The sequence below is a fragment of the Halichoeres trimaculatus genome, unplaced genomic scaffold (genome assembly GCF_033239565.1).
Source record: "Halichoeres trimaculatus isolate MK-OKI-2021-1 unplaced genomic scaffold, fHalTri1.1 fHalTri1_scaffold_6, whole genome shotgun sequence".
NCBI lineage: Eukaryota > Metazoa > Chordata > Actinopteri > Labriformes > Labridae > Halichoeres > Halichoeres trimaculatus.
The window spans coordinates 1,791,607-1,815,123 of NW_027437184.1; the positions used below are offsets into that span (position 1 = coordinate 1,791,607).

General features: G+C 39.0%; 1 protein-coding gene across 1 annotated transcript; it reads left to right on the forward strand.

Moving 5' to 3' along the window:
- Positions 1-1,260: 1,260 nt before the first annotated feature.
- Positions 1,261-21,381, forward strand: bckdk (branched chain ketoacid dehydrogenase kinase). Its single transcript, XM_074672837.1, has 11 exons — positions 1,261-1,657; positions 4,888-4,956; positions 5,069-5,179; positions 7,923-7,970; positions 10,216-10,335; positions 12,643-12,741; positions 12,942-13,015; positions 13,360-13,488; positions 16,095-16,184; positions 16,314-16,469; positions 18,447-21,381. Exons 1-11 carry the CDS (start codon positions 1,412-1,414, stop codon positions 18,589-18,591), a joined length of 1,287 nt encoding a protein of 428 aa, XP_074528938.1. The 5' UTR covers positions 1,261-1,411; the 3' UTR covers positions 18,592-21,381.
- The last annotated feature ends 2,136 nt before the right edge of the window (positions 21,382-23,517 follow it).

Consider the following 23,517-nt stretch of genomic DNA (forward strand, 5'->3'; position numbering starts at 1 on the left):
GCTGTGCTAGCCTGCTTAATTTTTAAACACATGATACATGGTTTGGCTGCTTTTCTACAGACAGTACATGTAAAAACCAAAAGAACTATGTTTAAGTCAACAACTTATCACTTTTTATCCATTCTAAAAAAAAAAAAAAAGACTACAGTCAAGTTTCACTTGAAGACAGGTGAAAAAAAACTTCATAAAAAGACTGAGTCATTTTTTAAAATATGTAATTTTGTGAAGTTGAAGAGCATATGACATGGAGAAAAAGATTTGTTTTTTTCTGATATGATTAATAGAATTAAAAACAAAATTTTCAGACATATTTAAAAACCACTGAGATAATAATAGATAGATTTTATTTGTCTCAAGGAAAATTTCAAGCATCAAGTAGCAAGACATACATGACATGAACCCCAAAGACTGATGCCCTCCTTCCACACACCTGTTTATCAAAAGAAAAATGTACTTTTAACAAAAAGGAAATGTTCATAGCCTGTGCAAAATAATAAGAATGTCTGTCAATTAAAACACAAACCTATGAACAATTGAGTAAAAATATGTTGAGTAAAAATTCAATTAAGACAAAAATCTTTAAACTGGGAATAAAAAATCTGAATATAGTGCAAGATTATCGGACAAAGGTGGTGCAATTATTGTATTTATATTGATAAAGTAAATAACAAAAAAAGTGTGAACTAGGATAAAATTTAACTTGTAGTGAGAGAATCTAATTTTTTTCAGCATATTCAGCAGGAGAAATGGGAATAGTAGGCGTTTTGTTTTTATTCAATTACCTTATTGTTATAACATTGATTCAGCAATTTAGGAACAAATGCTTTAAGTCAGTAGAATTTGTAAAAAGTAGAAAAACATTATGTGAAAAAACGGCTGTGACAATGTGTTTTTGCTGTTTGATCATTTTAAGACTTAAAGCAGAAACCTGAAAGAAGGGATGTATAAGTTTTCAGTGGTAGAACTTGTTTGTTTTGTAGGTGGGATCATGAATAAATGGATGAGTAGGCCTGAAGGAAAACACGTATCCTAACATGACATGTGTGACTACAAACATTTAAACATGTTAGTTCCTTCACCCCGGGGGGCCACAGGCCCCCTGAGACACTCAGGATTGTTGTTTACTGACAGTCTCCGCTCCTTTGACAGTTCAGTATTTAGTGGGGGTTGTTGATGCAGCCTCACCCCGCCCCTGCTCTCTGATTGGTCCACCCGCTATGTCGTCATCATAGCTCTCTCTGTTACTGGCCAATGCGCACAAAGCCCTTTCTGTACCCTCTCTCTACTGTATTCAGATCGTGCCTTTGTGCACCATTACGAAGCGACCCCAATGGCCTCGTAGCAACCGAATAATTCAGCTTTCGTACGGGAACAGGGCAGCCCTGTTCGGAAACAGACAGCTCGCCTCGAAATGCGTCCGGGACTGGCGGGTATAGCGGCGGAGATGCTGAGTGGAGCTACAAGCATGGCCAGGCCGAGGCTCGGCAGCCTCTTGCTGTCCCCGCTCACCAAAACAGTGCCGCTGATGTCAAGCACGGAGAGCCGCAGATTTCGGTCTACGTCCTCGATGCAGGGGTTTTCAGAGCTGGCAAGAGAGCGGTCGAAGACTGTCACGTCGTTTTACAACCAGTCTGCTATTGACGTGTCAGCGGAAAAGGTGAGAATGTGACTACCTGCCGGTTTACTCCAGTCAAACGGCTGAACCACCGCTGTAGGAGCGAGGGCGTTCAGCTAGCTCGTGCCTGACAGCGCTGCTAGCTGTTAGCGAGGCTCGTGCTGCGTTCAGGCACTCGGAAAAGCCGGGAAAGACCAATAGACCCTGCTTTGAAGACCACTGCATCATAACACCTTTCTCATTAAGCATGAAAAATAAGCGGCTTGGAGAGAACGGAGGAAATAAGAGATTGCTTGACGTGTTTTCCTGTTTTGAGGGACGCTTTTGTTAACAGGGGAAATTCCTTAACATTTTTTTCTTTTCTTTCCAGTTGGTAGAATCTAGCATAAAAGTTATTAGAAAAATGTCTCTTCTTTTCGAAACCAGATTGTTACCTTTGCTAGCTCGATTTTTTTTTGTTGAAAGACGAACTAAATACACCTTTTCACCGGTGTCTTTGACTTAAGACACAATTTTACTGTATAATCCTAAGGCCCTGAACGCAGCATCATGGTTCTTTATAGTAACATTTTGTCATTGCTGACATACGTTAACCTCGGACTAAGTAACACCATTGTGTTGCAATTTCTCCTCATTCTGCCTTTTTCTGTCACTAAACGTATGAGAATATCACAAAACCATTTAGTTACAGTTGTATATGATCATTTTCACAGTTTTTATGAATCAGTGGGATGATTGTATTTGCTTTAATGGATGGAGGTTGACCTAGTTGTGTAGTGTATGTCTTATTCCCACACATTTAGTTTGGTGTTCCTCTGATACTTACCTTAAATTATCGTAGTACCTTCAGCATCCCTTTGGATTATAAAATGTATGGATGTCACTTTCCTTGAACTTAGAGGTCCTTCAGACACTCCCTCTACTATTGGTCAACCTTTTCCTTCCTGTTTTTGATACTGAAAAAAGTATTCATCTATTTTATTTTGGATTAGGAAAAGTATTGTGTATTTCTTGGATTTAAAACTGCACAAAGTTGAGAAAAAAAAGAGCCAAATGAGTCATTTCATGAAGTGGAATCTGCAACAAATTACCTTAAATTGTCAGGATGTGATCAGCTCATTTCTCTGTTCAGTGCAGATTGAAAGCAGCGTGTTAAAGCCACGGATCCTCACGCCTGGCTGATCAGAGCTGCTGCAGGGTTTTGTCTCGTGACGAACAGTCACGTATTTGTCAGGTGCAGTGGTTTCAAACAGGGAGCTTGTGGAGAGGGGCCACTAAATACATTTTTAGGGATTAAAGGTAAAGATGATGCAAAAAAATTGTGAAAAGACAGAGAAAGATGACGCGATGACCTTTCCTGTGGGTCAGATCTAACTTCACCAATTACATTTATTTGCTCAGAAGCAAACCTCAGTCCCCTGGACTCAGGCAGATCTTGTTTTTGCAAGCACTGAAAGAAAAGATAGTGCTAACTAAGTTTTTATCAATAGGATCTACTGATTTTTATTGTCTTCACATTAATTTCCTGAGACTCTTTAAACTCTTCATGTATCTGATTGTAGCGTGCTGCCACACACTGACTACCTGCCGTCTGACACAGGTCACATGTTTCTCACATGTGTCATTTCTGTGGCTCAGTCTGATCAAATCTCTGATGCAAAACCTGCAGCTGTTCATTCAAAAATCCTTAACTGGAATTCTCATTGGAGGAAAAACATTTTAGTTTGGAAATCTGAAGAAATATTTGAGCTGTGAAATAAAAAAACATTACATAACATTGCGAGAAAATCTTTCATTTAATAAGCAGGAAAATTATTTTTCCCCCTTGGACTGAAGCACACAATACATGTTTAAATCAAACCACTTGTTCAAATGTTTCAGTCAGTTTTTAACACAGTCAGGATAATAAAGACTACCTGTATTTTAATTCCCTCTGATTTAACTCGTGAAATATTCTGATAAATATAAATTTTTGGATTTCCAGTTTTCGTTAGCTATGAGCAATAAACATCAACATTTCTGTCAGGGATGCACTGATATAATTTTTTTTTTTTAACAATTTTAAATCCTGATTTTTTATTCCATTTTTTAAAATTCAAATTTAAGTCCTTCATTATAGTCTGTGTTTGTAAGCTGGTTTGTCAGATCTCCCGAATGAACCTTAAAAACTGACTCCTTTGATGTACATTTTTTGGAGGAAATATGGCTCCAGATATAGTCTCTAGACATTAACATTATTCAACATTTTTCACTTGGTCAGGTGATAAAAAATGGAACTAATAATCCTCAAAATCTCAAAACATAATCTAAGCATAATCTAAGATTGTTTTTTTTTAACTTCTCTTTATTGGGGTTTTTTCCTTTGTTGCATAGAAGTACAAAAATAATTAAAATATATAAATATATACATCTGCTCACACATTCACAGTGTGATATAAAGGCACATTCAAATACACACATAAATCTGCACACAAATATACATGTATTTACATATATGGATACACCAATATACACACACCACAACTGAACAAACACACACGTTAAAGAGGAAAAAAATAATTATAAAAATAAGCTAAAATAAAAAAATAAATAACTTAATTAATAGAATTAATAAATTAATTAATAAAATAAATAAATAAAAAAATGCAATAAAAATGATAAAAAATAAATAAAACAAAAATAAGAGAAAAATATAATTTAAATATTGATAATATGACAAGGAGGATGCGACTTGGTTTTTTGATCTGGATACACCTAATTTTTCATGGGGTTGATTTTGTGGTAATATTCTATAAATGGCTGCCATATTGAGCAAAAACATGTTAATTTTTCCACTCAGGGTGAACTTGATTTTTTTTCTAATTGTAAGTGTTTCATTAGCTTGCCAGCAGCGTCACAAAACATGGCACATTTTTCTGGTCACTCCACAAAGAGAGTTTTTTTTTTGTAAGCCAATATCAATATCGATAAATATGGGTCATCAGCCATAAACAACAATATTAATATCGCTATCGGCCAAAATTTTCATATCCGTGCATCCCTAATAGAAATGTTGATGCTTATGGCTCATAGCTAGCGAAAACTGGAAATCCCAAAAATGTATAATTATTAGAGTATTTCATGAGTTCAATCAAAAGGATTTGAAATTTCCTTAGAAGTGTGTTCATTTATTCCCTCATTTGTCTGATTGATGTTTCTGTAAAAGTCCTCCTTGTGTGACCTGCTGACCTCTCTATGAATGAGCTCGTGATCACGTGTTCATGTCTCTTCAGGCGTCAGTGCGGCTGACTTTAGCCACCCTGCTGTACTCTGGGAAGTCTCCCGATGGACACCACATCTTGGTAAATATCTGAACCACACTGGGAGAGCCAGAAGGCGTCTTTATTAATGAGGATAATGTGGTTTTTAACCTCTAACTCTGACCCGTGTGTTCCTGTGTGTGTGTGATATCAGAGCAGTGCCAAGTATCTCCACAAAGAGCTGCCTGTGAGGATCGCCCACCGCATCAAGGGCTTCCGTAGTTTGCCCTTCATCATCGGCTGCAACCCCACTATTCTGCAAGTGGTAAGAAGACGTGCCTCAACACACACACATGTACACACACGAACACACCTCTCCTTTATGAGGAGTTATACATGAAGTGCCATGGTGGAGGCGTTGGCTCTGCAGTGGATCTATTATAAGACAGCGACAGCTGGGAACGCTGAATGAATGGAGAGAAATGCTCCTTCAGGTGATTTCACAAAAGGTGACGCTTCAGTTTTCCTCTGAGGGAGGGGGTGGCTGCACTCAGCGTGTTTCTGAGCGAGACACGGACCACCTGAAAGGTCCACGCTGCCATGATAAAGTGCTCCGGATAAAAATCAATGGAGCTGCAGCAGCTCTCCGTGCTGGGTTTATGCAACAAGGAGAGAAGGAGGACAGACAGGGCGTCTTCTTCAGTCAATAGAAAGTGTTTGTCTCTGCAGACGCACTATGTAAATCCTATATACTGTGGGGAAAATAAGTATTGAATGCATCAACTTTTTTCTCATCACATCCATTTCTAAAGCTGCAATTCAAACAAAATTTCTCCCAGACATTGGTATGAACTCAAATAATCCACACATGAAAAGAAATCACAACGTTCAGGTTCATAAATAATGATTATGGTGAATTAAGTACGATAACACAGGAAAAAAGTATTGAACACGCTAACTGAGACTCATCTAATACTTAGTGGAGAAGCCTTTGTTTGCAATGACAGCTTCCAGAAGCTTCTTGTATGTTTTAACAGGCTAACCACAGCTAAAGTTAGCATCCTGAAGCTAACACAGAGACAGGGGGGGCACTGAGGAAAAGCTCTTCCATCTGCTCCACAGCACACAGCATTTAAAATACTCACATTTCCAGGGTCCCAGGTTTGTTGGAGGATGGTTGGTAATGCGCCTGGATTCAGGACCAGTCTATTGGCTAGCCCTCTGTTGGACTGTCCAAAGTTGGAAAAGCAGTCGGCCGTGAAGTGACTAGCACACACATGCTCAGTTTTACTGAGTGTAGCTGGAACATTTCCTGATAAATGAACTCTAGACACTTCGTCTGTCTTCTTCTGAGATGGGAAGCTTGAGCATGGAACTATGTGGCTGTTTACAGCCAAAAACAGAGCAGTGATGGCTCTTCAACTTTGGCATTCTCCTCCCAGGGAGGGGAGTAGGCGGAGAGGAGGTTTGGGGGTATGTGCCCCGGTGGACCAATCAGGTCAGACTTGCTCCTGATTTGTCAAAAAAGGGAAACGCTGACGTCAGCAAATCCCCAAAATCCAAACAGCTGGTTTTAGGTCAGGATTTTACATTCACAAGCTCTACTAAGAACAGGTTTGGTCATTAAATATCACATTTTGTGGGCTGGGAGGAAAGACGTAGACCCACACATTTCACTAAAAGACTTAATAAAGAGATTTTTGCATAATATGGGACCTTAAGTGTATTTGAAAATGACCTTTTTCATGTTAAATATAACACTTAGGTGTTGAAGAATAAGCATTTTACACAGTAGACCAAGTTTGTGCCTGATTATTAAAGAGGAAATAGTGTTTTTGTCCTTCCTGGATGATAAAGAGCTTCTGTTACCCAGGACGTGTTAATAAAAACAGATTTATATCATTAACTTGATATTTTTATTTTATATGAATAACAATGTTTTGTATTTTTGAACTTTTATGGTAACTTTTGTGAAGTTATTGCCCAAAAATGAGCCAATAATTATACTTAGATGTCCGAAGCCTGCAGAGCTAGTTCAGACAAAGGTTTTATCGTAGCTTTTGATGGAGTTCCTGAAATGATGCCAGGAATTTCTGCTGGCTTATATAATGTGACACACAGCGCGTGCTCAGGCTGCAGACGTAACCTATAGTTCTCAGTATGTAGGTCAGCGTTACACGGCCCATATGTGTCAGTCAGAGCCGCTGTTCCCACTGGAGCAGCAGTGACTGTACATCTTCAGATCAAGGTGGGGTTTGTTAAATAAAATATGTGGGGATTGTTACATTATGTCTCCAAACTAAATGAAGAGCTGGAATATGTTAAAGATTTCTCCATGTTCAGAAAACTAAAGATTTCTGGGATAGATATTACAGACTTTTTCATGCCTGATTTGAACATTTTCTGACGGACTGTTCCTTTAAGAGAAATGCAAACTGTCCTTGGTGAGGTTCCTCGAGTTCTTCAAAAACAAAATTCCTTCAAACTCGTCCCGAAACCAGAGGCACATGTTGTCTATAACATGACGAACTGTTCCTTTATCACTCTGCTCCAACACGTCCATGTTTCTTTAATTTAAGCAACGTTTCCCGGCCTCTCACACGGGAACAGACTCCTCTCTTCCTCCCCTCCTTCCTCTCCACATCCAGCGCCCCTGCGTGTCTCTTTGGCGCTGAACTTTCACCCAGATTCTGTCCCTTTTTTGTTCCCGTAGCGATTACATAAAGTGAGACTCCCTTTGTGTGCCAGCTGTGTTAATCTAGGTCAGGGTGACCCGGCTCAATCTGTGCAGAATGAAAGGAGAAACAATCGCTGGAAGAAGTTTTGAGTTTCAAGCCTCGTCGAGTTACTGCGGAGAACAAACTGTTCCTCCAACCGTCGCTCTGGAGAAGGAGGAGGAGAGATGTTCAGTTTGAGGAGTAGTAGAAAAACAAGCCTGATTTATGGACACCCTGAGATCAGAGCCACGTGGGCCCAGCTCCATGTGTTTTTATGTTTGTGTGAATAACTTTCAGAGCCAGTCTGAGCCCAGTTGTGACCGCTCTTCTTCTTCTTCTTCTGTCTTACAGCACGAACTCTACATCAGAGCGTACCACATGCTGAGCGACTTCCCCCCGGTGAGTTTCACAAACACCAAAACACAAGGTCAGAAGTTCAAGTCCTCCTCTCTGTGCTCACAGCCGCTCACAGGAAGTCACTGCTCGCTGTCAACACCTCAGCCCGGTGTGTTTCTGCAGCCGCTGATTTTCTGCTTCAACTGCTCGAGTGTAGCTCGCTCAGACGAGACCGGACTGACAGTTTCAGTCTCTGGATCTGGTCTTTATTCCCTTTATTCCACCCCTTGACTCTTTAAAGCACTGTCAAGGCCTTTGAGTCCATTTTCATCTAAAACTTGCGCACGTTACAAAAGTAATTTGATCAGAAACTTTTGTCCGTCATAATTTTTTTCAGAATAGCTAGATTTTTTTGTGTGTTTCAGCATCCGCCGCGCTTGTTTCCTGGGTAGATCCTGGGAATTTGGGCGATGTTTGGATGATGAATGAAAATTTAATACACTGCATTTTTATACGGAATAAACGCGCCAGAGTCAGTGTGCAGGGAGTCTGTGCGTGATGTTTTTTTCTCAGAATACAGATATAAAAAATAACGGACTCAGCTTGCAAAGACCTTTAGTATCACTTAAATTCAACAGCCAAATAAAAACTTGAATTTTGAGTTACTGACTTTTTAGTATGCACAGTACTTATTTATTATCTATGTATCTAGGAGACATTCCACCAAATCTTTCGCCACATTTGTTTTCCGTGGTTTAATTTATCGTATCTTATTATCTGATTGATTTTACTAGACTGTTTTATGTATCGAGTAGATTTTATTTTACTTTTTTTGATTTGTCTTGGTGAGTGTTGTCTAGAGAAAGATCCTTATGGATTTTTTGGGGGCCGATACCGATACTGATTATTTGTAGTTAAGGAGGCCGATAACCAATATTTGAAGCCGAAGTGAAAATATTGGCGTAAAAGTTTTGAACAATGCAAACTCCAACACTTAACTTTATTCAAATGTCTTTAAGCATGAGATTATCAAACAGCTCCCAGGCTCAGCAGCAGGTTTGATAAAGTTAAATGGAAACTTAAAAAAATAAAAAGCTAAAGTTTTCTACAATAAATAAAGTTTTCCTAAATTTCTATGTAACTGCAATAAAACTGGTCAGATTGAGTTTGTGCTGCCATTTATGGGCATGTAATGTAGTTGAATTAATTTTCTGTTTGGTTTTATATGACTGATTTTAAATGACCATCCAGGGCTTCCATAGGGTAGACAGGAGGAAACTCTGCAGAGAAGCATCAGAGCCAAAACAACACAGTTCGAATGGATTTCTTATCGGCTGTCGAACTAAAAAAAAGGCCGATGTTGATATGCCCCAAAATGTCAAATATCAGCCCCAATAATCGGTCTATCCCTAGTGTTGTCAGTGCGTGACGCACACTGAAACAAATTCCTATGAACTGTGACGACATGACAACCAATAAAGTGTCCTGAGTTTTAGGTCTCAGGGCAAAAAGCAACAATGGCTGTCAGACTTTCCTGGAGATTTATAAGATCAGTTTCATATGTAAGGATGGGCCGATCAACGATCCCCCAAAATTAAGGAAATGAGCACTGATTGATCGGCCAACAAATACAGGATAGTAAGCAGGAAGGGTGAAGAAGATAAAAAAAATAAAAACCAGAAATAGCAGCAGCAACAGTGTAAAGAAATATAACTTCATCCAGCATCTAATTAAAAGCAGAGTCAGCAAAACGTTGATCAAACTGTGCCAGGATTTCATAAGCGCTGTAACAGGCACGTCTCCTTATATTCAAATGAACAGGAACTGATGTGGAGCCAAGAACTCTTGTGTAATCAAAGTTTGATAATTAAGGAGGATTTGTTTAAGTAAGCAGCCAGAGGCAGGAATGTGGGTCAGACCTCTGCAGTTATTTTTCTGGAGACGAGTAATCCCCGCTCTTTGTTCGTCTCTCCGTTCGTGGAGTTGTTGGCAGGAAGCCGAGTGTGTCGGCTCAGTCCGTGTTATAACCTGCAGGAGTGTTGGTGAGGAGGTCACGGCAGACTCCATGAACCTGCTCTCTGCTCTGAGCCAGAGGAAATATTCGTTTCCTTACAAACACGCTACCAACTCTTAGACTTAAACCAACTAAGTTTTTCAACTTTCTAAAACAGGTAAAGACACTATGAAAGCAAAAGTTGAGGATAGACCAAAAGTTTGACTGTTTTTGATCATCACGGTTAATTGTATTCACACTATTATTAATGAAAACCTTTAAACCTTCCTCTTCTTCCTCCTCTTCCTCCTACAGATCAAGGATCAGGACGCAGAGGCTCGTTTCTGTAAGCTGGTGCAGCAGCTGCTGGACGACCACAAAGACGTGGTCACCATGCTGGCACAGGGCTTCAGGGAGTGTCGTCGGCACGTTCAGGTAAGACTTACCTGAATTTCTTTTCAGAGATTAATGAATATCTATTCCTCAATCCAGAGATGTCTCCATCCCAATCCTTAGTATCAGATCAGGTCCAATTTTTTCCTTTTTTTATAAAAGTACCGATCATTCAGGCTAGCCGTCATTGAGCAAAAATCTGCTACCGAACACCAGTGCGTCGGTAACAATGAGGTCATCCTGTTGGTGTCTAATATTCACGTTCACCATCTTTGGAGAGTTGCGTTCAGGGCAGCCTCTGATTTTAGCGTGCTGTATTGAATGCCTACAGGTTGTCCATGGTTTAGGGCCTACTGAAAGCCGTAAAAAGCACAGAATTATTATTAGCATTATTTTTTACAGAATTATTTGGGCAAACGTGTTATTTTATGCAAAATTTTCTAAGGACATAAAATTCAAAGTGATGTTGATAAAATTCTCCCGTCTTCTGCAGCGTGTTAAGACATGTTGCCAGCCAGTCATATGTGATACATTCAGGTTCCCTCGGAAACTTGAGAATCTGACAGTAACGCCAGTGTTTTCAGTTTTTGGATAGGACAAATAGCTTGTATGAGCTAATATGCTAAAAAGTTTGTAGCCTGACGAGGAAGTTATTCTATAGTGATGAAACTTGGCGTGCATTAAATTCAACATTTTCTGACACTTGCAGCATGGTTTGTTTTTCAACAATGGTCGATGTTACCTTGGGTTGTTGCTGTGGCAGGACATCCTGACCTTTCCCTACTTCTCTCAAATTCAGCTGCCCACTTTTTTCACAGTTGATAAAGCTGGAGCATCATCCCCTGATGTAGCAGCCATGGTGACATGAACGTCCTTGGGGGTTAACCTCTTTTTCTGCAGATATTTGATAACACCACAGTGCCAAATTGTATTCATATTCATAAAATGTCTCTGGTTCTACTTTCCAGAGTCCTCAAACATGACATCAGCGTCAGTTAATCTGAAAATAAACCATGCTATAAGTGTGAGAAAATGTTGTATTTAATGCATAAAAACTTTCATCGCTATGACATAACTCCTTCCTAGTCAGGGTATGAACTTTCAGCCCACCCTTGTAAGACAGTCATTTTAAAAATAAGTGTTTTTTTTATCTCGCTAACGGATTTGAGATTTAGAGGGTTTTAACTTCAAAACTAGCTGAACGATGTTAAATGGACTTAATGAGCTCAAGGCAAACTTTAATTTATTATTTTTTACTATTCAGTGTTGTTGACACACAAAACCAAAAAAGTGTGCAGCTTCACTTTCTCACTTCTTCAGCAAAGTTTATCTCCAAACCTGAAAATCGGATCAACGCTCGGTATCAGCTGATAATTAGGGATGGAAATCAAAAACCGGTTCCTATTGAGAAACGATAAAAAATGTTTCAATCCATCGATATCGTTAGCCTTTCGGCTCAACAATTCCTTTATCAATTCTTTGTATGGATTCACATTGTGCCGGAGCCACTGGGCCTTACGTCGACCAGTCTGCTGCCGCTAGCTTAGCTTAGCAGTTAGCTAACGTTTCCCAAGAAAACTCTGATTCAGGATTTCCAGCTTGAAGTTTTCCTGAAGAACTGACTTCATAAAGAAATGTACATCACTCTCTATCAGGAGATTCATATTCAGTACATTCAAAATGGTATAAATCACCTTATTTACCAAAATAACAAAATAGAGCTAGCTTGATGCTAACGTATATGGGAAACTGCATTGATATGCTAGCAGTTAGCATACATCATTATAACTTCAGCTTCAGGCAAACAGGCAAATGAAAGACTCATGGCTGACTCCATAACTACGGAAAGGTTCCAAACAACTTAAACCATTGCTATAACCACTTTGAGACACTAGATGGCCTACTTGAATTATTAATATATCAAAACACAGAACATCAACGTCACATTGTGTGAAATTTTTACCTGTTTCTGTTTAATTATGCCCAGAAATATCCAGACTCAGTGACCAGTTACATTTTATTCACTTACAGTATAAACTCAACTAAATGTTGAGACAGAAAACCTGTAAAGATACTTTTTATACCAAGAAAATTCACAACAGGAATTGAAAGAATCAAATCTATAAGGGCATCGGTATTGACAAAATCTTATCAATTCCCATCCCTACTGATGATTAATACTAAATAATCAGGATTGGGATCAGGGGTAAAAGAAAGAGACGTTCCTGATATTTATTTGAAGCATATCAGCCATCCTAATTTGACCGTTTTTTATTGCCTGGTTGTTTTGGAGCGGCTCAGAAAGTTTTGGTGTTAAAACAGGAAACGTTTCTGTGTCTACGTCTGCAGGATGAAACTATCCTCCGTAACTTCCTGGACACCACGCTGTGCTCTCGCCTGGGGATCCGAATGCTGGCCACGCACCACCTCGCCCTTCATGAAGACAATGTACGACCTGTGATTTTAGACTCTGACCTGCGCTGTTTGTATAAAAAGGAAATAAGCCGAGGACAGTTAGGATTGTTTGTTGGCAGCTGCTGATTTCAGATTGTAGATTCAGAGTGTGTGAGTTTACTGGATTTTCTCAGGTCAGTCACAGACTTTGTGTTTTCTGAGTCCTGAAACTAACTCCTCTGTTTGTCTTCCAGCCTGATTTCGTCGGGATCATCTGCAGACGCCTCTCCCCTAAAAAGATCATTGAGAAGTGGGTGGACTTTGCCAGGTGAGTGTTTTATCACAGGTCTGTGTTAGTCTAACACTTTCAGAGAGTTTCAGAGGCCTCCAGCTGCTGTTTGAGCTCTGTGTTGACAGAGAAGTCAGAGTTCAGCTGATAGAAAGTCATTTTTCAGCTCCTGGAGCTGCAGGTCAGATATGAGGTGTCCAAACTGTTTACACGCTTTATCTTATCGTGGGAGTGTTTCAGAGCGGGGATGTTTGCTGAGCTCATAAAACAGTTATCAGCGAGAAGTCAAACAGTTTGATGAAACACTCCACTCCACAGTTTTACTGTTGTTGTCCAGGTTTTATAAAACCTCACAGCTCTCATGTCTTCTTCCTGTCCACCAGGCGTCTGTGTGAGCACCAGTACGGTAACTCACCTAGAGTGAGGATCAACGGACACGTAGCTGCTCGATTCCCCTTCATCCCACTACCTCTGGATTACATCTTACCTGAGCTGCTCAAGAACGCCATGAGGTAAACACACCTGACGCTTACACTCCTCCGCTTTACAGCTTCATGAGCTCCTGGGTACAAACCTCTTTTCTCCTTCTTTAATTTGTTCCTCTCCAAAGGGTCGCATTCACATTAGCACATTACACTCAGGTGGATTGCCTGTCATTGTACTCCTCACAACACCCTGCAGCATTTAGCAAATGAAAGTGTCAGGAACAAACTTCCTTCACCAACAGGAACCTCCAGCTGAAACACGTCTGCTGAAACTGCTGGGGTTGGAAAACATGTCAGAGAAAGAGGCATGAATAGAAACCTCTTCAAAGTGGAGACTCCTCATTTATCATTTTTCATAGTTGTAGAAGCTAAAATCATAATATGACATTTTATGAGGTACAGACAAAAAGCAAATGGAGATAAAAAGTCTTGAAAATCTGATATCCTGCTGATTAGACATTAATTGAAACCCTAAAGAAACTCCTCTGGCTTCTGCTGCTTGGTTAATTAGATCATCGTAATCATCATGAGTCATTAGACGAGTGGAGTCAGTCTGTGATGCTGAGTTAATCCCACAGAGACTTTGTTCAAGGCTTTCCAGTTCATGCCGGTCACTCAAGCAGAGAAAACGAGTACAGAGAGAATAGAATAGAATAGAATAGAATAGAATAGAATAGAATTGCTTTATTGATCACTAACTTGACTACATAAAAACCAAAAACTAACAGTACATTAAACATTTTTGGTTTCAAAAAGTGAAAAATAAAACAGAAAACAAATCAATCAATCAATCAATCTTTATTTATATAGCGCCAAATCATAACAAATGTTATTTCAAGACACTTTACAAAAACATTTACAGGTCTAGACCCGTAAATGTTAATAAAATTTTATTAGCAGAAACCCAACATCGAGACAAGATAAGGAGTCTGATCTCATCTTAATCCACCATGAGTACAGGACTTTGCAAATCAATGTGAACTGACTGCTTCCTTCATATTGCGATAACTGTTTTATATCACGTTTTTCCAACATGTAAAAAAGTGAAGTCTTTCCAAAACATGATTCTGACTCTGTTCTGTGTTATAAGTGAACACATCCTACCCCGCAGGTGGAAATGTCTCATACTGTGTTAGAAAAAGGCCTTTGCCCACAGTGTGCTTTTGGAAGAGAAACTTTTCCCATTTCAAGCTTAGAGTCACTGTACAGGTGAGCAAACTGGGTCTGAAGAATGAAGAATATTTACAGAAAAAATAACTTTTTGCATTTTATTTAGAAAGGGTGAGCAATTAACTAATAACATTTGGGATGCAAATAAATTTGTTAGAATTAACATTACCAGTTTTTCTTCAGTAAAAGGCTGAGCTCAGATGATGTCATAACTTATTCAATTAACCAATCAGGCTTTATTCATTAAGAAATTTTCATACACAGGAGTGGTAACACAAAGTGCCTAACAAAAAGAAAACAAGTAAATAAAAAATAAAATTTGTATAGTTATGGAAAAAACAAATGACCCAACATACAACCCTCCTTCCTCCTCCCCAAACACACCAACACACTCCCCTTAGTGCGCACAGTGAACACAACAAGCGATGGTACTGAATCAGGTACTTTTATAGGTACTGACCGAATTCTGTAAAAAGTACGAGTAGCGATTCATGAAAAATCAAGCAGTACCATATTTTGATACCTACACACATCCTTGTGACTGTGAGGGAGTGAAAGAGTAGGAGATTTTCCATGCTGGACATGAACACAACATTGAAAGTTTATATACTGAGACATAAATGTGTTAAATAGAAAAAAATACATTTTATTATTAAACAAATCCAAATCATTTACCACATAAACACAAACAAGTACCGAAAAATTGGTACCATCGAGTACCGATACCAATTGTCAGGTACCGTATCGTTGTAAATGTGAAAGGTACCAGTCCTTTAATACAACATAATTAAAATCTGTGCAGATGAACTGAGGAAACAGTGAAGGTAGAATAAGATGTTTAAACTCAAGATAAAAGAAATATAACAACCAAATTAAAAGAAACAAATAAGATAATAAAACACTAAAAGACTTTATCTGTAAAAGAGAAAATGATGCAAAACTAAACTTGAAAGTACAGAATTAAAAAGCTGATAGAAGCAGGGAAGTAAATAAGAAAATAAATGATTAAAACGGATTAGATTAATAGATAAAGTAAAACTCAAACTAAAGCTTTTCTTCTTCGAAGTGCAGCACAAACCAACTCATCAGCCTTTATCATTCATTCACTTTTATCTAGCAAAATCAATTTTAGCAAAGCTGTTTTTTCTTTGATGTTCAACGCAGGAGTAAAAAGATGTTTGTTGAATGTTATTGTTGATGCCGTATCGATATCTGATCTTATATTATCCATATGATCCCCCTCTCTGGTTTCCCGTGCTCTCCTTCAGTCTCAGAGTTAATTTTCCATCCCAGGATCAGCAGCAGTCAAACATTAACTCTGCTAAAAGCGGGTGTAATGATCCTTTTATGTGGACTGCTGCTGGACAGGAGTTGCTGCCTCTACAGAATCTGTCTCTGGATGAAAGCACAATGTGCACACTCACCATTTAATCCCCATCACATCCATCTGTTTGTCCCTGCAGGGCCACCATGGAAAGCCATCTGGACACCCCCTACAATGTGCCCGATGTGGTCGTCACCATAGCCAATAACGACATTGATTTTGTCATTCGGTGAGCGGCTGAATTTCTGCTAACAGACAAAAACAGACAAAAGTCAAGTTTCCAACGCTGAAGCTGAATCAGAGGATATTAAAGTAGAAGAGTCAAGTTTTTAAATGTTTCTGTGTTTCTTCTTTGAAGGATCTCAGACCGCGGTGGAGGCATCCCTCACAATATTATTGACAAAGTGGTGGATTATCACTTCAGCACGGCCGAGGAGAGCGCGCAGGATCCTCGCATGAGCAACCTCTTCAACAACATTACCAACAGTGGGAACCAGTCCAGCCCCATGCATGGGTGAGAGGCTCAATCTGTGGGATGTCTCAAGTTTGATATCACTGAAATTAAATGTTGTCCAACATTAGATTAGATTAGATTAGATTAGCAGGCTGTGTCCACACTCGCATGAATAAATCTCAATCTTTCTGCGATGACTGAAAAAAAACAAGAAAACACAAAAAAACAGACACAAATATCTTCACTGAAACATTCCTGCATGTTTTACCCTGGATAAAGCACAGGTGGATAACTGAGGGAAGTTTTCCTAATTGTTTTGATTGGTTAGCTGTATGAGATGAGAGGTTTCCATGGTAACCTGCTCATCAGGCTGTGGAGAATCGCAGCTTCTTGACTCCTGTCTGAGAAAGAGGACAAGCTAAACGTGGAGTCTGAAAGAGTTATCAGAAAAACAATAACATTGTAATCTCAAGACTATGATGAACACAGCGATGTGTTTCACATGTCTGTAGAGCCAGAAATGAGGGCAGGACAGCGAGCTACAAATGTAGTTACCTAAGTAGCTGAGCTGAAGATGTAGTTTAAAAAATAACATTGCTGTATGTTACAAGAAAACAATGTTTTGTCTCATGTTTGTGCATTTTTTGGCTGAACAGTATGATCTTTTGCTAAGATATTTCATTTTTTAGAAACAGAAGAAGCTAGGGAACATTTTGATGTATTTTTCATGTTTTTAGAGTGAAGATTGTACAAGTTATGACAGTTTGTTTGAGAAAGTTGTAACGTCTCAGCAGCAGCCTGTCACGCACTCTTAGTGCAGTGATTTCTGTGAAAGTTAGTTTTGCTTAAACGGTAAAATCTCAAAAACTGTTAAGGATATCTAAAAGTTACATTACACATTAAAAGCTGAAAGATTGGTGAACATTTTAAAGCAAAAATGGAGCCTGTAATAAAAAGTATGCTGAAGTTATAGCATCTCAAAGATAATGGAGAATCAGGCGGAAAAGCTGAAGTTTCGCATTCATTTTAATGGGGCAAATTTTGTCAGAAAAAGCTGAACAAATCAAAAAGTTTAAGAGTTAGAGATGAGAAAAGTCAGAGAAATCATCTCCTGAAGAAGCCGGATAGGTTACAATTCCAGCGGGGAAAATCAGACCAATTTTGAAAACTGTAGAAGATATCTAAAAGTTACATTATACATTAAAAGCTGAAAGATTTGTGAACAGTTTGAAGCAAAAATTGGGCCTGTAAGTAAAAGTATGCTGAAGTTACAGCATCTCAAAGATAATGGAGAATCAGGCAGAAAGCTGAAGTTTCGGATTCATTTAAATGGGGCAAATTTTGTCAGAAAAAGCTGAACAAATCAAAAAGTTGAGGAGTAAGAGATGAGAAAAGTCAGAGAAATCATCTCCTGATGAAGCCGAATAGTTTAAAATTTGAATGAGGAAAATCAGACCAATTTTGAAGGAGGAGTAGCTTGACAAAAAAAATGCTGAGTCAGCATTTCTACACAATAAGCAGCAGAAATTACGTTTTTTTTAGGATGTTATTTAAAGTTGTTACCTTGAAATAACTAAAGCTCCTTGTTTTCACTCAACGCTGTCTGCGAGAAAAAAAACAAAACAAAATCTGGGTCAAAAGGTAAAATGAGAGACAGCGGTTACCTGTGAGCATGTCCCAGCCTGACGATGGATAAATAGTCTGGATAAACTCCAGAGTTGAGGTAATGCGGGTTGTTGCGCTCAGCTTTGTCTCTGCCTGACACACGTTTTGCTCTGATTGTGTCTGTCTGTGGTTCCTCCTGCTACATGCTAATCAGACCCAGTGAGGACGCAGGCTGGTGTTAGCAGCTCAGTCTGTGGAGAGCTGGCTGGATGGAGTCAGCAGCTCAGGTCCCGGTATGGGAATTTGGCTGGGTACCAGGTACCAGTTCCCCGAAGGCACTGGCAAGGTTCCATTTAGCACAGCAGCACCCTGCTCAGGGCTCAGTTCCATGCAGCTCCTCACACTGCTCTCTGTGTGTCTCTGACTTTGCAGCTTCGGGTTCGGTCTGCCCACATCCCGGGCATACGCCGAGTACCTGGGCGGCTCCCTGTCCATACAGTCCATGCAGGGCATCGGCACCGACGTCTACCTGCGCCTGCGCCACATCGACGGCAAAGGAGAGAGCTTCAGAGTGTGAAGACGCCATCTTCACAGGTCACAGCCCAGGGAGCCGGCCTGCAGAGCACAGAGAGCTCTCCACCAGGAGGCCGGCGAGGACTACAGGACTCTGTTAGCCCCCGTATGTTGTCTGAACGCTCCTAAATTCACCCTATCCACTACTTCTCTGTTTCCTCTGGCCTTAGACTGATTATAAGCTATGTTAGCTCTCTAGGTGATGATGATTTTGTTGGTTTCCTTTTTGTTTTTGTACCCTGTGGCATGTCGTTCCAGACTTTTAAGGGTTGTATGAATTATTGAATGTTTAGGTTATCGGGACAAACTGTGCATGAACAGATGGCATCAATGTTACTACGGAAAGACGGATAGGACAAAAAAAGAGCTTCAGTTTTAAAGAAGCTCACGTTACTTGTAGAAAAAAGTAGGACTAAGTGTTTTTGATGATTTTCAAAGGAGACTTCGGAGACACTCCAGCGACGCGTCAGACTCTGAAACACGACAATCATCAAAGCGTAGTTAGAGTTTCCATCGTTCCACATGTGCTGTAAACCCTTCACCACTTCCTCCAAACAAACAAACAAACAAACAAACGAAGCCTTCTGTGAGTCCGGCTGAAAGAAGCAGAGGAAAACTGCCAAACACCCGAAGCTCATTACAGGTCGGTGTCGGCGGCGTTCAGAGGACGCTGCAGAGCTGGACGTCTCCGTTCAGATGCCTTACTGTGTCTGTCTGCTGCATGCTGACTCCTCCTCACCGTCGTTCTGTTGCCTTCATCGCTCCGTGCGAACCCTCACGATCATCGGTCAGTTTTTAGTTTGGTGTCAGATTTTCTTCTTCTTCTTTTTTTTTTTTTTGCACATTGGTAGATTTTCCCGTTAACGATGTAAAACTCAGCACTTGCACCGATCATAGTACCTTATAACTTTATGTACCCACTTTGAGAATAAGAGTATACCAGAGAAGTATTGTCTAATATCTTTTTCTGTTTTATCTGACTGTAGATATGTTTTTGTAGGAAGTGTGTCACTTTTTATTTCATTTGGATGTTTTGTAAACAACATTTCAGGATCAACAGCAGCTCGTCGAAGAAGCTCAGATGGGACGAAGTTTCTGATTGTTTGAAGGTGCGTCTTCATCAGATTACGACTTGATTAGTGGATTTCTTTAGAGGAAAAATCTGTTCATCCAGCCAGTCTTTCAAAAGTGGAGGAATTTGCTTTAAGAAGAGTCGATAAAGAAAGTTTGAGAGGAAAATTCTTCTTCAAAAAGTTTTCAGTGAGGACAAATTTCCAGAAAACACTTTTCTCATTTCATAAAACATCAAAAAGCACAGAGGATGTGTGGATTACTGGGCATTACCGAGTTTCATTGTTTCATTGTTTCAGTTTCATTGCTCATTTCTGGCTCTACAGACACGAGAAACACATCGCTGTGTTCATCATTCATCGATTCTGGAGCAGAAAAGTTTCAGGAACACACACAAAAAGAAAAAAATGGGAAAAATATCTGGACTTTAATCCTCAAATTCTAACTTTTTTGAATAAAATGTGGCTGTAACCTTAAAATTTTAACCTTGCAGTCACAATTTTTCAAAATAAGGCCAAATGTGACAAAATATCAAAATATCTCTTGATGAAAAACGCTCACAGACGAGACATTTTCTCTTTAGCTCGATGCTAAATAATCGAGTTGTGATCCCTGAACGACAAACTGGAAACCATCGGTCAAACTCCGAGCCTCTCTGAGCTTCCTGTTCACAAAAGAAGGTCAAAACAGCGTCAAACCTCAAACCGCGTGGGTCAGAAAGATCTCCTCATCCAAGCACTCCTTCAGCACATTTAGAGGAACATTCCCAGAATCCCCCACAACCTCAGTTTCTACTCTTTAACGTATGAAGGGCTTATGCTGCCGTTAAAATGATGAACTAATCTCTCAACCCTTTAATTTTCAAAACGATGGAGCAGGATGAAACGTGTAAAAAAAAAAGCCCTCGTTAGTTTGAATTAATAACAAAATGATGAATTCATGAACAGATCAAATCACTGATTCACTCATGTCTCTGCTTACTGCCCGAATGTCTCCTGAACTTTTTCTTTCATGAGTTTACAGCAAAAAAACGAGACGTCAGATTCTTTGCACCCGTTCTTTTAATCCTAAGATTTGATATCGTCTCATTTTATTTTCAAAAAGTTAAATTAATTATGAAGTATTTATGACTCAGATGAACCCAGATGTGTGGTGTATTTGTAGAAAGCTAGAGGACAGCCTGTGTCTGACTCTGTATTTAAAGCGATGTTTTTGTGGAGTTGAAGGTTTCTGAAGAAGTGTTTGTCCCTGTAAAGTAAGGTAAAGACGGGAGTTAACGCCACGTTACTGCCACACGCTGCTGAAACACGATGAAGTCACAGTCTCAGCAGAGTCATTACATTTCCCTCTTTTCAACAACGGTACTGTAAAAATGTTTAACACGCTCACTCTGCCCCCTGCTGGGCTGAGGAGGGAGGTGCAGCCAGGCTGACTGATGTCACTCTTTGAGGAGATTAAAAAAGTATTACCTGACTTCTCAAACAGAATGTACAACATGTGAGTTTCTGACTTTTTTTCACAGTTTCTGATTTTGTAGTTTTCACGGGTAGAAACGAGGACGAGCAGAAACATTTCAGAGTCTCCAGCGAACGCCAAACGCTGGGGTCGGGTTACAAAACGTGCTGCCAGGGAGTGCTGTGTCTCCTCGACTGAAAACAGTTTCTCCCTCATGTTTTCTGTTGTGTTCAGGACTCTGTAAACATTAAATTTTACTTGTTTGGAACTCAAAGGCTGATCTTTATTTCAGTTTACTCTTTTTGTGAAACTTTAAGTTGATGTTTCCTCATTGGTCCAGCTCAGAGGGAGGATGGCAGCGTTAAAGTCACAGAAATGATCTGTAACAGGAGAAGAAAGTCGTCTGGAGGCTCAAATCAATGTGCTGGACAGAAGTTGTTTTTCCCGGAGGCTCCAGCTCACAGATCCAGGATCCAGGATCATCAGAGGAGGTCCAGAGGAGTCCAGTCTCCTCAGGTCAGAGCTGTTTAGTCATAATAGTCACATTTGTTTAGTCACAGAAATAATAAACAAAAAACCTCTTACTTTAACTTGTGCATCAGTATTTCTGAATTAGAAAGTTATCTTTAAGCAAATAACGTCAGTAAAATAAAATAAAATAAAATTTAATCATCGCACAAAAAAATAAAACAGTTTCAGGGCTAACCTTTTAAAATTTAATTCTGCCAGTTTCTGTTGGTAACAGTTAAAGTTTCTGACTCACGTTTTTTTTTTAGGTTTTCATTTCAAAACTGCAAACTTAAAGGGTTAAAATTAAGAATTTGAATAAATTTTTGATTTTAATGACAAAGACTGGAACAAATTTAAAAAATCAAGTAGTGAACGTGAATAAATATTTAGAAATTTATGATTTTTATGGCATTTTCAGAATGGTCACTTTCATGAGGAGAGGAAGTTTTGATGTTTTTTAATCATCACACAAAAAAATAAAAAAAAGAATTTAATCAGTGTTTCTGTTCATCACTTACACATTTCAAACTGTTTTATAATTTAGATTTATTGGCGGTGCTGAGAATATATGAAAATGTGAACTCTGAGGGTTTTTTCTTACAGGTGCGTTGTGTAATCAAACTGGCATTGAAGGGTGAAAAACTAGAAAGTTGTAGATATTTTATATTTTTGACAAACAGATATTGGTTGAAAAAATTCTGTAATAAAAGTAGCAAAAAACATTTTAAAATAATATCTGGGTCAGTCTGTTGGTGGGCATTTTCTGCCACAGTCATAAAGAAAGGGTGGAGTTTTTGTTCAGGGTGAGAGGGTTACATCGTTTGTTGTTGGAGCTTAATTAACTGCGATGGAGCAACACCAGGAAGATGGAAGATTCCCCAGTGTTGTAAAGATCATATAAAAGACTTAAGTACTGCAATTCATCAACTCTTATTCATATGCACTGCAAAAAACTGGAATCTTATCAAGTGTTTTTTGTCTATTTTTGATTAAAAATTGTCTTATTAGACTTAATATGAGTTTAATTCTCCTGACCAGTCCAGAAAAAAATGTCTTATTTCAAGTTATTTAAAGATAAAATGAGGTCTGAATTGCTGTAACAAGTTTTAAAAAAATCTGCCAATGGAACAAGAAAAATTTACTTTTATTAAGACATTATTCCAGCAGATTTTTTTTTTTTTAAACATTTTTCGAAGCAATTAAGACCTTATTTTTGTCTTTGAATAACTCGAAACAAGACATTTTTCTGCTCTGATCCTGTAAATGTAACTAATATCTTGTACAAGAAGACACATTTTACTCAAAATAAGACAAAAACATTTGATAAGATTCATTTTTTTGCTGAGTGACAGACTGTGCAAATTAAATGCAGCTCAAAGTGATTTAAAGTGATGACAAAAATACGAAAACATGTATGAAATAAAATGATGAAACAGAAATACTTTTGAGTAGAGACTGATGCAAAGTTTGTAAAATATGTGTTTCAACACTTTAAAATTTAAATTAAAGTATTAAAATAAAAAAATAAAATAAAAGGCAACGATAAAATTTAAAGATATAGATAAATACAGGCACTAAGAAAAAGGAGAGTTACAGAAAAACGAGTCAATAAAGAATTAAAATCCTCAAACTTTAAGAACCTGGAATAAAAACCAGCTTGAACAGAAACAGGCTGCTCTGAGCTGCTGAGACCGCTAACAGACACATGAGACGCTCTGAGGCTTTAAGTTGAGCTTTTATTGGTGAACTCTCTGACAGGTTACGAGTTTTATCTTCAGACACGTCTCCACAGACTCTGAGACATTCATGAAGAAGAAGCACAAACACGAGACAGAGACAGAAACGACCTCTTTACAGACAAACTCCACGTCGTTTCCTCAGAGGCAGAAACAGA